The sequence below is a fragment of the Eublepharis macularius genome, chromosome 9 (assembly GCF_028583425.1).
Source record: "Eublepharis macularius isolate TG4126 chromosome 9, MPM_Emac_v1.0, whole genome shotgun sequence".
NCBI lineage: Eukaryota > Metazoa > Chordata > Lepidosauria > Squamata > Eublepharidae > Eublepharis > Eublepharis macularius.
The window spans coordinates 39,598,603-39,615,019 of NC_072798.1; the positions used below are offsets into that span (position 1 = coordinate 39,598,603).

At 40.2% G+C, this 16,417-nt stretch overlaps 1 protein-coding gene and 1 long non-coding RNA gene across 3 annotated transcripts in view; one reads left to right on the top strand and one right to left on the bottom strand.

Moving 5' to 3' along the window:
• Window positions 1-11,709, top strand: part of XPNPEP3 (X-prolyl aminopeptidase 3) — a 30,351-nt gene extending 18,642 nt beyond the window's left edge. The window contains exons 9-11 of one of the 2 annotated variants that reach the window (XM_054988514.1): window positions 1,730-1,850; window positions 10,268-10,451; window positions 11,627-11,709. In XM_054988514.1, coding sequence (XP_054844489.1) covers window positions 1,730-1,850; window positions 10,268-10,428 — 282 coding nt within the window. In that variant the 3' untranslated portion in view covers window positions 10,429-10,451; window positions 11,627-11,709. Of the gene's footprint in view, window positions 1-1,729; window positions 1,851-10,267; window positions 11,571-11,626 lie in introns of those variants that run through there. The other variant, XM_054988515.1, reaches the window with a different exon arrangement.
• Window positions 11,624-14,664, bottom strand: LOC129335726 (uncharacterized). Its single transcript, XR_008597639.1, has 2 exons — window positions 12,104-14,664; window positions 11,624-11,803 (listed from the first exon to the last, which is right to left on the bottom strand). It is a non-coding gene; the product is annotated as an uncharacterized LOC129335726 (long non-coding RNA).
• Between the last annotated feature and the right edge of the window lie 1,753 nt (window positions 14,665-16,417).

Below are 16,417 nucleotides of genomic sequence, written 5' to 3' on the forward strand. Positions count from 1 at the left end.
TTTCAAGGAATCCCAGTACCTTCAGCCTTCCACATAGGAAAGATGTCCAATCCCTTAATCAACTTGGTTGCTCACTTCTGCACTTTTTCCATTTCTGCTATATCCTTTTTGAAGTAAAACAAAACTGCACACAGTATTCCAGATGAGGCAGCATCATAGATCTATAAAGGGGCATTATTAATATTGACAGTTTTATTTTCAGTCCCATTCCTGATCATCCACAGCACAGAGTTTGCCTTTTTCACTGCTGCAGCACACTAGTTGCCATTGAGCTATCTGCTGTGACCCCCAAGGTCTCTTTCCCCCGTCATTTTCAGCAGGTTCAGACTTAAAGTTTGGATTTTTTTGTTCCAGAGTGCCTCACTTTACACTTACTCTACATGGAACTTCACTTGCCACATTTTTGAGAGAAGAGTTTGTGGTTCAAATGTAATGATAAATTATATAGTGAAAGTATTTAAGTCACACATTAGAAGAGGAGGGAAGAAGTGAGCTCAAGGATCTCCCAGGTGTACTGTTCTTCGAGGCACTGCAATACCAGGTCGCTGTGTGGAGCAATCAACATTTTTTTAAAATAAATTTTTTATTGTATAACAAATCATCTATAACAATAACAGTTATTATAAACACTTAACGTTACAGTTTTACAGTCACGTTTGAAGAGTTTTGATAAATCCAGTGATTATCCATTGCAATTAAAAATCACCAACATTTGTTATCGATTGTAACATTTTCGATTTCGGTCGAATGTTTTTCTCTATATGTTCTAGAAAGGGAAACCATTTTTCAACAAAATTTGTTTCTGCAGGAAAATGTGTTGCTTTATAAAGGTCGTTATTTATTTTTTCTAAAATAAAGTGATTCCATACTTTTTCAAACCAGTTCTCTAGTGTCGGTGTCTGCTTCAGTTTCCAAAGCGTCGCAGTAGCACTTTTAGCTGCTATAAAGAAAGAGGCAATAAGTTCTCTTCTAATTTTTGGAATGTTTAGATTCTCCCGTTGATCTAAGAAAATTACTTTAGGATCAAAAGGAAGATCATAGACGGTAATCATCTTAATTTCACCTAGTACTACTTTCCAAAACTGATCAATATACTGACACTCCCACCAACAATGGGTGAACATGCCTTCTTTTCCGCAGTTTTTCCAACAAAGTGGGGGTGTTGATGAGGAAATCAAAGATAATTTTTTAGTTGTCAAATACCACCTATGAATGATTTTAAATGTCTGTAGTTTTGTTACAACAACCTTTGAATTTAGTATATCAGATTTCCAAATCTTTTCCCAGGTTGTGTCTGATGGGTTTATACCACAATCTTTAGTCCACCTATTTGGGCAGCTCAGTTGTTTTTTTATACAAGTGTTTAGGAGGATCATATAGTTTAGCTATCATTCCTTTCTTTTGTAATGATGGGGAATTTAATATCTGTTCAAATTCCATTAGCGGTGTATTCATTATTTCTTTTAGATTTATCTGTTCTGCCATTTTTTTGAGTTGTAGATATCTAAACCACATTATGTTTTGTTTCAGTTTATTCTCTAGTTCTGTTTTTTCTAAGAGACCTGATTGCAAGGCAATATCGGCTAATGAAGTCATATTGACTTTTTTGAAGACTAGTCAAAGAGCAATCAACATTTGACATTGCATCTGAACCATGCCAATGTATATTTCCAGTATCAAACTTAGTGGATTGACAACTTGATTTGGTAATGTTTTTGTTGCCTTCTAGGCAATTCGGAAATACTGCCCACACCATGTAGGCCATTATCTTGGAATGGATGTTCATGACACACCCGACATATCCCGATCAATCCCCCTCCAGCCAGGCATGGTGATCACCATCGAACCAGGTAAAAAAATCATTATGTTTGTGCAATGTGTTTATCAGATTGCCATGCTGGTGCCAAATATGGCATTGTAATGATTTGCTGCTTTATTTGTTTTTATAACCTTTTTAAACCTTTAACATTGGACCTTTAATCCAGCTCCTCCTTATTTTACCTTAAACTTATACCTCAGAAGGGTTCGGGTTACAACCAACACTCTTTTTATTTCCACTCACTTAATGCTTCAGGTGTTCTTTACGTTACCCAGACTTTTATCTCAGGAACACCTTCCTTTTTCATTTGTGTGACATAGATAGTGCTGCCTCCCTTAATCCCTCAAAAGTTTTTCACTACCACCAAAGTGTTCACCTTAGACCTCCTTTGTTTAACTGGTAATATAGGAAAGCTTGCTATAGCTGGTCAGTGCGTGAGGGTAGTTGTGAAGGAAAAGGGATCTTTCTTGCTTAAACAAAAAGTAGAATTTATTTATAAGAACAAAACCGTGATGACTGCAGATTTTTTGATAAGCATGTTGGTTTCAACATAGTTCTTAAGCTTGGTGGTTTCTTCACAGACTCAAGTCACACAGAGTAATTTTCCACACAAGTCTTCACTTACAGAAAAAACTTTCTCCTAATCCACACATAGATTCACTCTGGTCTTTCCACACAGCTTGTGTGACCTAGATAGAATAATCTGTCTCTCAAAATATACACAAACTGACCTAGGCACACACAGAGTTTGCCTGAATTAGACAGATTTAGGTTTTCAGGCTTCCACACAGTTTGCCTGATTTAGCCAGAATCCTTTCTTTGAGAATCCCAAAGGCCAATGCAGATTCATACTCAGTTTGTCTTTCTCAGATTGACTTTCTCAGACTTCACACAGTTTTCCTGATTTGGCCAGAAAGAACACTTTCTCTCAAAAACACATAAACAGCTCAGGCTCCATACAGTTTTCCTAACACAACTAGAATGAACACTTTCCTCAGCACTCTAACTGCAGTTCACACCACCCCTAGAGTACAACTACCATCCAATCAGAGCAGGCTCCACTCACCCATCCAGCTCCTCCCCTACTCCTTCTTTCCTCAGAGGCCTGCATTTAAACCTATAGTAACAAATATTTAAAAACCCACATTATCAAGCAGAAATAAAATCCAAATTAAATACATTACATGTAAAGGTGGACAAGGTCCGGAAAACAAACCTAAATTAGACACGGTCTGGCGTGGTTCATGAACACACCGTTCGCGGGACTTACCTTTTTCACAAATTTTGGTCTGTTTGGGCCGGTCTGTTGGTCCGTGGTCTGTGAGTCCAGACATCCTGGTGCCACTTTATCAATTCCCTAGGCAATGGAGGGGACATCCACAGACCTTTTGTAGCTCTTAAAAACTTAATAGGCAGCTCTGCCTGCCAAGCAGAGAGCGCCCATTCTGCTCTATGGAGGAAGGAGCAAGAATGAATTCCCTAGGCTATGGAGGGGTGGACGTTCTGCAGCCAATCTTAGCCCTCAAAACCTTGATAGGCAGCTCTGCCTGCCAACCAGAGAGCTCCCATTCTGCAAGGGAGGGATGGACATTCTGCAGCTAATCTCAGCCTTTAAAACCTTGATGGGCAGCTCCGCCTGTCAACCAGAGAGCTCTCATTCTTCTCTATGTGAGCAAAGAGCAAAAATTAATTCCCTAGGCAACGACTGGGAAGGTGTCTGTGTGGTGAGTGAGGGGGCTCTTCCCCCACCCTTTTCTGTTTGATTTTGCCTCATTGCAACTTTTTGATGCTGCAAGTCAGTTGGCATTTGTGACTCCAGTATCTTCTGGAAGTTTCCTGGGGGTGGCTGCTTTGGGGGGTCTGTAACTCGGACGTCCAAAATGCAATCTTGACCAAACTTGGAGAGTGGCCGGAGGAGAGGCTGCTGAAGATTCTCTGCGCGTTTGGGCTCTTTGTGTGTGAATGGGCAGAGCCAGGGCTGCCAGAAGGGATGGACCACAGACCAACAAACCAGTCCGTGAAAAGTTCATGGTCCATGAAAATCGACGGACCACAGGCCGGCGGTCCATGGGGTTTTCCTGGTCCGTGCCCACCGCTAATTACATGCAAAACATTACAAGTATTGTTTAAAGTTGCCCTCCTGAAGATTTTTCTGTTTTAAAAATGTTTCTAGCTCTCATGGCTGCAGTGAAAAGGTAGAAATGTAGGTAATACCTGGAGGAACATTAGACTGTAGCCTGAGAGGTGAGTAAAATGTCAGTGGTTAAGAGTTACAGTTGTAGTAATACCATATACTTTTATCAAATGCTTAGAGTACTTCACGTACATTATTTCAGTAATCTTTTCAACAACCTTTGAGTTATGATCCAGTGATCTCATTAAAATCTCCAGAGAAAAATATTCCAGTCTTGTTCCATTCCTGAATAGCCATGATTCAGTAGCTTAGATCTGCATTCTTCTGTAAGAAGTAAATCCTTGATGCGCTCAGTGAGAAACTGTGCTGGTGGGACTCAGCCATGTATTTAGCATCAGGGTGTATACACAGTTCACGTGATTGGTCTCAGCAGTGCATCACATGGAAAGAAGCCTCACAATGGCTGTGGAGATTGCCAGTCCTAACAGCAGGTACAGGTAGTTGTACTCTTCCTCATGGGTGATTTCTGCCAGAAAGAATAATTAAATCCCTGTTCTGGATCAACATCTTTGTTCTCGCTACAAACACACAGTGACACACTGCATTTCTCTGAGGGTGATGAACATGGAACATTGCTCCTAGATTGAAGTATGCAGCAAGGCAAGAGATGGAGGAATTTTGAGGCTCAGCTGCTTGCAGGTTTGAGAGGGGGCAGGGGGGATATGTGGCCTATGGAAAGTTTATTTCTACATGATATCTTGTCAACATGCAAAAGTGTGAACCAAAGAGTAAGAGCTGGGAAATCTTTCCTATTATATAATTAAGAATCTGTTCCTCTGTGGTTTAAAGACATTTCAGTGGGCACAGTTATTGCTCTCCTGCTTCTATCTGACATTGCAATGAATTATCTAATTCATACCCAGTCTAGGGATCTGTATTGCTTAGCTCCACAGGAGTTTTTCTGATTAGCTTACACAGCTGCAAAATCTCCAATTATTAGGTCTGTACCAGACAAACTCTCTGAGACTTATCTCTTGCAACACAATGAAATATTACAGGTCTCAATGTCTGATCTTTTGCCAGCAAAACAAACAGAGAAGTTCTTTTGAGTTAATGATTTTATTTAAAATAAAGCATGATTCTTTTTATTAGGCAGGAACTTGATATGTATAAACGAGTGCTAATTAATTCTACCAATGCAGAAAAAATGCATGCAATAAAAATCAAGTGGTTTAACATTTCTGCAACTTTGCTAAATATATAGCCATTACACTCTTTCTAAGATTATGGCATATCAAGTTTTTAGCTAATTAGCAGAATGCTATGTAAGACTTGGAAGCCCTGCACATGACTATGCTCACCTTGATTAAGTCTTCTCTGATGAGAAACTACCAGCAGAAAGCCAGATTAGCCACTTACATGCTACTTTTTATAGAGAAAGTGACAGGAACAGAAATAAATCTTTCTAAATCTCACATGTGATTGTCCTCTAAATAAAATAATTTGTCCCCAAAGGGATTATGAAGATAAGCATCAAGTGGACTGGAATATACCTTGATAACTCTCATTACATTCTCTAAGTCTAAAATTGGCACTTGTTCATAGATAAAGAGTAATAAATTTACTATTTCTTCAGGTAGACTAATGAATTGTCAAGTTAAGAGGCAGTCCTGTACTTTTCCTAATCAGCTGCTGAACTTTATAGCAGTTACATAACTACGTAAGAATAATATCTTAATATGCATACATATGATTAAGAGCATGAATACGCAACAACATGCTTTAAAATATTTAGATACTATCACGGCTTTTTTTCAGCGGGAAATCCGGCACCTCTTGAAAATACTGGGTGAAAATAATATTATTTCAAAGAATCCCATGTGTTTCTTCCTCATTTCCCTCTTGAGAGTTCCGCCACCTCTTTTCCCAGAAAAAAAACCCTGGATACTATCAACATGTCCTGTCTTAATTTTCTTTGCTGTGTGGTAATGGTTCTCAAAGTGTTTATATATATTCTTCCAAGTGTATACACGTTTTTTGGAAGAGTTATGGACTACTGTGAGTTGATGCATGAGCCATTTAATCCACCCACAGTACTCTAGGTATCTGTGCCATTCACCTTCACCTTGTCCCAACCGGTGTAGTACAAAATACTGTGTGTTCTCATATTGCATCAGTACTGGGAATCAGGGGGACAAATGCATTTTTTCTTGCCTCCCCAATGTGAGCCTGCATAACTTTCTCCTTTTCTTGAATTTTCCTTAGTGTTGAAGATAAGTACAGGCACTGCTAGGTGAACTGTTTTTCTTAACTATAGTTAAGAAGAGTCGGAGAATGCAAGACAGTTTATTATTTTAAAGTGAAAAATACAGTTATGGTAACAAATTGTAATACCCTTGTAGCAAGTACATATCAATCAGTTGCTGCAAAATGCCGTGTGTCCAGTATTGTGGAAATAGATAGCTGGACAACCTATATGGAATTTAAGTTTAAGATTTAACTACTAAGATATAAATGGCAGTATTAAATGTTCTGAACACCAAGGACAGCCGTCAGCTGGATAGCCTTACAACAAATCTGATAAGCTGCCAAGACACTCCATGCAACTGATAAAGTGAGCTCTGATTTGCCAAAGATTATAGTGGAATAAATTTTGTTAATCTTTAAAGTGCTACTGGACACCTGCTTAATAAAAACAGCCTACAAGTAAAATATATCCAATCAGAGAGCAAAAGACGAATGTTGTCTGCATCACTTAATTCAGAATAGCTAATAAGTATATCTGGCTCAGTGAGTGAGTGAGTGAGTGAGTGAGTGAGTGAGTGAGTGAGTGAGTGAGTGAGTGAGTGAGTGAGTGAGTGAGTGAGTCTGTCTGTCTGTCTGTCTGTCTGTCTGTCTGTCTGTCTGTCTGTCTGTCTGTCTGTCTGCCACTTCTCAAACAAAGATCTCCAAGGATGTTCACAAGCTAAAAATGATCCTACTATATAAAAGGCTAACCATATTCCAGACATCTCACTTCCAAACCTGGTGCACCTCCAGAGGGTGCTTCTATGGAGTGAAGCCCAGAAGAGGTAGCCTGTCCCTCTGAGAGTGTGCCATGGCAGGAAGCCAAGGCCGGGATCAGGCACAGTGCAGGCAGCAATGCCTGCCTCCCACCTTCACCCAGCCAGGATCAGAAACGGAGCAGGAGGCAATGTCCAACCCCTTTTCACCCAGCCGGAATCAGGAGTGGTGCAGGAGGCAATGCCTACCCCCTGCCTTCATCTGGCTGGGATGAGGCGCGGAGCAGGAGGCAGTGCCCGCCCGCCCGCCCTCCCCTTTCTAGAGCTCATTGTATTTTTTCCCACAACGGGTTTTGTTACTCAAATATAATGTAACAGATTCCAGATCCACAACATATGGCAGCAACTAAAACATTCATAATTGACAAAAATCCATAGCGGCTACTTAAATCAAATGAAAACCAAGAGCAGAGAGAGGAAAGTTGAAGAACAACCGGACCAATCAATTAATTAAAAGTAAGTTGAAATAAAAACATCTAGGCTTGATGCTCAAAGAGAAGTAGCAATAGTGCCAGATGAATGGAGGGAGGGAGGGATTCCCGCCCGGGGGGTGGGGGCGTGCAAGCAGCCACTAGAAAGGTAGCATCCTTTGTAGTCTCCCATGTCACTTTCGACAACAGGGTTGGTGGACACAAATGAGGGACTGTGATGAAGAAGAGTATAGTATCTATACAGTACTATATGGGTACGGGTGGTCCTTTAAATACTCTGGTCCTAGGCTGTAATAGGGGCTTTGTAAGTTAAAACCACCTTGAGTTGAGACTGGAAGTAAAAAGCCAGTGAGTGAAGATCTTTCAACACTGGAGTAATCTGCTGTGTATAGTACATACCAACTAAATCTTATTCCTGCATTTTTTGAAACTTTTGAACTATCTTCACGGGCAGGTCCATGTAGAGTGCACTACTGGAATTGAATTTGGAAGTAGTAAGATCACTGTATAATGATTGCACTTCTTGAGGAAGAGTTGTAGCTGGCAAGCCAGCTGAAGATAGTTAAAGGTGCTATGCATTGCAAATGAAATCTGAGCAACCGTCTATATTCTGGAATGTGGCTGTGCTCTTCTTGAAGGAATAGGTCCGTAGTATGGGGTATTCTTGGACCCTGGCCTACTGGTAGCTGTGGGCAGGGTTGCTTTCCCTATCTTCAACTTGTTAGCCAGCTGTGGCTTTTCCAGGGAAGAAAAGATCTGGCCAATGTTTTACATGCCCTTTTTAAATCTAGATGAGATTACTACAATACATTCTATGTGGGGCTGCCCTTGAAAACTGTTCAGAACCTTCAACTGGTGCAGAATGCTGGAACCAGGAAGTTAACTGGAGTAGATCATAGTGACCATATCACCCCAGTCTTGGCCCATCTACACTGGCTCCCAATTTGCCGCCAGGTCCAATTCAAGGTGCTGGTGAGGAACTTTAAAGCCATATATGGTTTGGGACCATTACCTGAAGGACTGCCTACTCCCTTAAGAATTTATCCAACCGCTATGGTCATCTTCTTAGGCCTTGCTTCACATGCCCTCGCCATTTCAGATTAGGTAGGTGGCAACCCGGGAGAGGGCATTTTTGGTCATGGCACCAAAACTCTGGAATGCTTGCCTCAGAGAGACTTGCCTATCCCCTTCTGTTCTCTTCTGCCAGTCTCAAGGATCCCTCCTCCCTGCCCTGTTATAATTGAATTCAGATAATCATCCAAAACTGCCTGGAGTTGAATGGCACATTCCCCTAAGTATCTTGTTCAATGAAAGCCAGTGTCATGTAATTGTTACAGTGTCAGGCTAGGATCTGGGAGACATGAGTTCAAATCCCAGCCTCTCCTAACCTACTTCACAAGGTTGTTGTAAAGATAAAATAGATAACAATGTAAGTTGCTTTGCGTCTCCACTGGGGAGAAAGGTGAGAGTATAAATGAAGTAAATAAATAAAAAGTGGGATATTAGCCTGTCATGAATCCCATCCTGGTCCCTGTGATTCCGTTTTAAACAAACTCCAAAATCAGGCAGTCCCTTTAGGCAGTCTCTCTAGTAAAACTGGGAACAGGACAGCAAATAGCAAAGCATCAGAGGGAAGGATAAGATTTCTTTCAAAAACGACAAAATGTAAAGGATACCATCTAGAGAGGGAAAAGAGCACATATCCATGCAAGGGACAGAAAAAATGATAAATCCCTGAAGTGAGAGTTATACTTGCCTTTCCTGGAAGAAGTAGTCCCCTGCAGGATAGGCCCATGTTGGGCTGACATGGCTCAGGATCTATAAACTGTCATTTTAGCTGGGCACCAGTTTAGTCAGGCTGCCTTAGTTGTTTCCGTTTTCTTAATTTCTCCCTTGAAAGTAATTGCATCCCTTCTTATTTTCCCCAAATAAAATGGAAACTTCTTAAGAGAGCCTATGTTATCCTCTGATTGCTTGGGTATAAAAGGACTGGGTTTTGTGTATAACAGCTCTTAAGTGAACCAGGCTTTGTGTTTAACTGAATAAGGTGTATGTGTGTCTGTGCGTGTATGTGTGTGTGAGAGAGAGAAGCAGAAGTCGGCCTGTCAGACTCTGTCTTAGATCTCAGAGTGACAGGTGGTGGCAGCTACCCAGTGGGCGAGAGCTGTTGTTGCTTCCAGGGCAAGCTATAGTCAAACGGGCTCCAGGGAGGCTGGGGACGTAGGGCCCTTTATCTCTGGTTTCTCCCTGCCATTCTGGAGTGCCAGTGACATAAGCTATAATTATTTAGATGCTTAAGTCCTAAAGAGGGTTTTTTTCAGTAGAGGCCAAACCATTGCTTCCTTCAATGCTTTAGTCACCACTCCCTTTTAAAGAAGGTATTGATCACCACCAGGATTTACCTGGCCATTTCTTGCCTCTTCCAGCATTTTGTTATAAACTATGAACAGCAACAGTTGAGTAAAGGAGTGGAAGGCCCCACTTCTCCAAGCAGCCTGTCAACTTTTTCAAGGCAATCCAACTGAAAGCCATCCAATAAAAGCCTGTGTCTAGAAGCCTTCAGTGATTGAACTGTCTCAACTTCAGTTTTAAATCCAGAAGGGTATCATGTATAATGTACATTATCTTATATTTTCCATTGGCACAGATACACAGTCATTATTTTATTGGAATTTTAGAGTGTTTTTCCAACTAGAATAAGTGACTATACCTACATGCTCAGCGCTTCCTTATGTCTTCTAAAATTTTGGAATGCCATACTGTGGGCTTGCTTTGTAATATGTAATCTAGGTCCTTCCTTTTGGATTACCTTTATTTCCAGGTCTCTATATCTCGGAAGATGATACAAGTGCCCCCGAAAGATTCCGTGGCATTGGTGTACGCATAGAAGATGATGTTGTAGTGACAGAGAACACACCACTGATCCTCTCTGAAGATTGTCCAAAGGAGATATATGATGTCGAACAAGTCTGTGGCTCTTGACCACTCATCACTTCCTTTTTCAGGTACAGATCAGGAAATGTGCTCATTAAGCAAATGCCCATTTATATTTTTACATACAAGAGCTACAGGATGTCAAGATTGATGGGTAGGATTGTTGCTGGCAAAACATTACTTGGAGGAATCATCTTAGACTGTAAGAACATCATATAAAAATGAAGAAAATGTATTTACTTACTTGGCAAGTATTCTACTTTATTGCTAATGTTAAAGAAATCAGATGAATATGTATTTCACCCTCCACTGGACATTGTGCATGTTTTGTAATAATCTTGTTCATTGCTTGCTGTGGTCCATGAGCCTTTCAGTTTCTCCTATGGGGCACACTGGTATGAATTTCAGCTTTCATGCAGATGGCCTTTTATTTTAATTTAACAGAAGAAAATGTTCTGTTCCCTTGATGCAACTTATATTTTCAAGATACCTCTGCAAATGTTCTAGCTGATGGATGGAGATTATAAAGGATTATGAGACAAAACTTCTATAAATTGTTTCTTTTTTGTAGATCAAGGAAGGCCTTTAGCATTAAGGGGATATTAAAATCATTAAATAATAATAAGTATTAAAATCAAGTGTTATGGCGGAAAGCATCTAACAGCCTGATCCTATGCAAAGTGATGTCCATGGTCCTAGGCTTGGGCAACTCTGCACACTCGTGTTTCTAAATCACTAATAGGCAGACAAATATCATTATGATGTTTGTGAGCTAGTTTGATGGGTCTAACAAGATTCAGAATGGTGTTTTGTTTAAGTGGATTCCTCTTTTTTCTTGACTCTTCACATCTATAAGTTTTCTTCAACCACTTCGTTGATGAAAGTGGATGTGTTAGGGCTGCCTCTAACTTTACCTTTTGCAATTGAGTGCAAGCATCAGGAGCAAAATATTTGCAAATGGAATCTGTTGAAAATGGCACGTTTTAAGTTGCAGTTTTTCTTGGCAAAATACATAAAAATAGTTATAAGGAAAATATTGGGCCCTATTTCCAAATATTTTTCTGAGAAATGTAGCAAGTTAAACTTACGTGAAGCATGTTATTTTGAAGTTTTTCTTATTTTGATGTATTCCTATCTAAATACAAAATATAAAGTGAAGTATGACCTTCAGACAAATGTGCTCTTTCTGTCACGAAGTTGACTTAATCATGCAACAGCAAAGTTCATTGTCGTGTCTTCTGCGCAGGCACCCATGGGAACTGCGCATGCGCAGGCCAGCCATGGACGTATCAAAGCTCCAAAAGGTGCAAGACACTCACCCAGCCTTTTAGCGTGAGTGCAAGTTATAAAAGGTGGGCAAGCGGATCCCTCCCTCAGTTCCTTAGCCACTGCTGAAGGACATGCTTCAAGCTCCTCCTCGATTCTGAGAAAGAAGAAAACAAGAAGAATATTACTTTGAAGGTGCTCTTCAAAAAGTGCCTCAAGAGTGGATCCAAGATGGCCCAATCCGATAGGCACAAGAAACACCTCATGTGCCGAGGAGAGGCACACGATACAGTGTGCTGTGGTGTGTATAAACAGTTCCCGCCTAAGGCCCAGCATGAAAGGGCATCGCGCCTAAAAGCAGTACTATGGGAGTCAGCCCTCCAAGGTGTCTCCAACTCTAAAGTTTCAAAGGCCTCTAATAAAGGACCGCAATACCCAGAACAGGCCTCCTTAGTACCTCTCGTTTTGGCTCCAAGTGCCGACAATATGAACCAGTCAGTTCCTAAGGATTCGAGCCCATTTTGGTCTTCATCCAAGCTGCTGTCAAAGAAAGCCAAGCTGAAGTCAAGGCATACTGAAAAACACCTGACTCCGAAACCGCAAAAGAAAAAACAGTCCTCAGCTTGGCTTAATCCACCTCGGTGGTGTCCAGCCGCCCTGCAGCTCCAAGAACACCTTTGTCGATGTCTAGATGCCGTTCTGCTTCGGTTCCTGTCTTCCTAGAGGGCAAGATTCCAGACTTCATGAATCTAGGAGTGGCTTTATCTCCGTTACTGCTGTCCCCAGTGCGTCCTGCACAGAAAAGATCATTAGAAGTCACAGGCACCTATGGGTTCCATACCCCTATGAGTTTCCTACCGTTACTACGCCTATGGCATGGAAGGATCTCCGGGTCTCTACTCGCCTGTAACTGTTGTTCATTGAATGTTCTGTGCAGGCACACATCCCTCCCTCCTTTTCCTGCCATGTGCTCTTTAATTTCTCCTTCTTCAGGATTAGTGAACTGAGGGAGGGATCCGTTCGCCCCACCTTTTATAGCTGCAGCCACTCAAAAAGCGTGCAAAAAGGTCGGGTGAGCATCTTGCGCCTTTTGGAGCTTCGATATGTCTGTGGCTACTGCGCATGTGCAGTTTCCATGTGTGTCTGTATAGAACACTCAATAAACAACAGTTACAGGTAGGTGCAACCTTGTTTTCCCTTTTGCTTCAACTTCTGTCAACATAATAAACAGAATGAGCTGCTTTCTGGAAACAGAAACACAAGAATGAAATTGGACACTTAACATGAATGAAATGAAAATGTAATGTTGTTTTAGTTACATTAAAATAAATAATTTGTCATGCATTTTTGTAATGGAGGAAATGTTACAGAACAATCAAGCAAATTGAGAAGCGCTTTTGTGATCTCTGAATGAGAGGTTCTGTATTTGTAAAGAGTAATATACATATTTTATTCTACTAAGTAGCAAAAGGAAGGCTGTATCCAATAAAGGCATAAGTTTTGAAAAGCTTTGAAACTCAGAAGTGTGCAATTGCTAATTAGGAAGCTTTTATACATCTGGCGATAACATAATTCAAGGAGAAGCAACTAGCTTTCCACCAATAAAATAATTTTTGTGTTCCAGTCTTTGGTGAGTACATACAGATGCATGGTGTGTAAAAAGGGTATCAGTCACTAGATACGTATATGTTTCATTAAGGGGTGGGGACTCAAGATGTGGTTTTTTGAGCACTGAGGCTTCCACACACATCACACACCCAAAGAGTAGTTCCTAATATCTTTATAGCAGCCTGACAGTGAGCTGCTTCTTTCTTAGTTATGGGCTGCTCATGTTCCTTCTTCCACCATATTTTGCAACAACATCCAGATGAGGACATGGGTGCATGTCATTTGTAGGGTTGCTTAATGGGGGGAGGGCTTTCAATGTAAGCCAACTACTTATTTATTTATTTGATTTATACCCCGCCCTCCCCTCAGATGGGATCAGGGCAGCTAACATTTTTAAAAATACATTAAAAGTCACAAAAACATAAAATCAGTAATTTTTTTAAGTCATTTAAATTGTCCAGGAGCAGGCTATTTAAACAAATATTGAGAGTCCGTATACGGGCATAGCAGATGGCCGAGGGCAGCCCCAGAAGAGTAGGATGTGGTTGGATAAGCCTGTCGCCACAGCATCTTACCTTTGGGAAAAATCCAGACCATAGTACTCTTCAGCATAAAGAAGCTGGGCAGTATGTGAGGATTTTAACCATTTTTATAGGGAAAGGAAGAATACCAAAGAACAGTTTTTCACCTTTTGTTCTACTTGTCCAAAATGCTGTATTCTGTTTTGTTTCAAAGACCTAATAGACAACTATTTTAGCTATAATGGATCTACCAACTAGAAGGCTAAATTGAGCAATTTAATTTTGTCATACAGACTATATTCTTATACACGTGTATAAAATATGTGATTGTACACATTCTATACACATACTAATGAATTATTTCTCCATTTTAATCATTTCATTAGTATTTCTCTATTTTTAAATGCATTTTGTCCTTTTAAAGAGTTTTGTGAGATAAAGAATGATTTTATCTTTAACACCAGAGTAGATGATGCTTATATAACTAGCCCATTGAAAGCAACAGTGGACGTTCTGCATTTTTCCTTTCATTACTGCATGTAGTTATATTAGCTAACAATTCAATTATAACTTTAAAAACCTTTTTAAACATTATGAGTTGGAGTTGTATTCTGCTGAATGGAGGTTTTGGAGTCCTGCTTCATTAACTACCACTTTTGCAAAGCTTTGGTGAAAAGTTTCAAGAAGTATTTTCCATAAACTGTTGTTAAAAGACAAAATTTCCTAGAAGAGATAGATCATATGAGATATCCTTCCTGTTGGATATCTTCAGTGCTCATTTCTATGCCTGTCATCCTCATAATTTTAAACACAGCAATGGAATGTGTACAGCTGTGACCTTTAAAATAATTTTGACTGGATTATTTTGTATGAAGTACTGTATAATTTAACTTCAGTGTCCATCTGAATAAACATTGTTACTTTCCCTCAGGTGCCATCTCCCATTTAAATCCTTAAAAGTTCAGAACAAATCTGAGCTGTCTGTAAACAAACTGTTGATATGACTATCTAATTCTTACCTGTTTTGAGACAACAGCATTGAAGTAAAACTAGAAGCAACTAAGACTTCAGTTATGAAATGCTTTACACACATATAGGCTGTATACAGTAGTGCTTAATCACATTTAATGCTGAATTGAGGCACATGTAACACAGATTTGGTTTCATCTGCAATTCCTGCCCTGTTTTCTCCATTCATTCACCCTTCCAGTGCCTAGGGTATTAGCTAATTTGCTACCACAACACTAGTACCTAGGTAAGCTAGAAATTACCTAGCACAAACTTAATTCGCATGAAAAACGTTGGTTTTAAATCTCCATTTCCCAATCTCTGACTCTTGTTATTTGTTACATTTTACATATTTCTGTGATAGACTATCAGGACTATACAATTTATATCCAGAACTAGACACTGAACTACACACTGTATTGTAACTTAAAGTGGAGTAACTCTGTATAGAACTGCATTGTTAATCATATAGTCAAGCCTATGCAGTCCAATCTTTTGCACAGAAGTAAATCCTACTTAATGGAACTTACTCCCAGGGTAAGTGTGACAGGATTGCAACCTAAGCTGTATATTTGTTTACAAACTGATTTTGATAGCTGCAAAGCATGTGCTTAAGGGAGAGAAAGATGTATGGCAAAAAGGGATTTAAAAGCAACCATAGCAAGAGCTTATTACCGATTTAATGGCTGTGTGATTTCAAGATCTTATGACACTTGGTAACTAATTTTATGTAACAGCTATCTAACCAAACCATCCACAGTATAAGAAAAGCTGGAGGAAAAAAAAGACAATTTTAAATCATTTTCTGAATTACATCATTTAAAAAAAACACCACCGTCTCAGATGCAAATCTTACAAAAAGGGAGATGCTGTTACGCTCTCTTGGACAGACTCTGTGGGTGTGGGGAAGAGAAGGTTAATCATGCATGCATGCAAACATATGCATGTTTACTCAGAAATAGTATCTGAAATAGGCTGCAATCCTAAAGACACTTTCCTGGGAGCAAGCCCCATTGAAAATTCTGAGCTGACCTGCTTAGGATTCTATTTCCATTTGTGTTTGCAGCTTTGTTGGTCCCTGTCAAGTATCCAGGTCAATGTCAGCTATTGTAGCAGACACCTTGAGTCTCTTTCACTGGGCTCTACTCTTCCTGTAATGTGTGGAGAAAAGTTTCAGACACATGAGAAAGAAAATCAAGGAATATTTAGTTTAAGATGCATTGGTACTACTTCTGAGAAGTTCACAGATGTTCAAGTGCTGTTCCTGTCTGCTTTGCCTATAGGCATGAATAAGCTGGGGGCTAGTGAGAAAGCTGTGGGGGCACAATTTGGCAATCCCAAAATCTCACCCTGGAGGATTGTGTATCTTCTTAAATTGATGGGAATAATTTCCTCCCCCCTATTGTTTTTTTTAACTGCCTCTCAGTATTCTCGTGAGGCGTCCTCCCCCTTTGTTTTTTACAAAATCATATTTTTAAGCCTGAGTAGAGAATCCCCCGAGCAGGCAGAATCCCCTATCGTGACTGCGAGTGGCCTGGATTTGCTGCTTGCCTGATCGTAACGGGGCCCAGACGCTTTGCTGGTATAACCAATGTACAACGATCGCGAAGAACAGAAATGCAGCAGCAATCCTA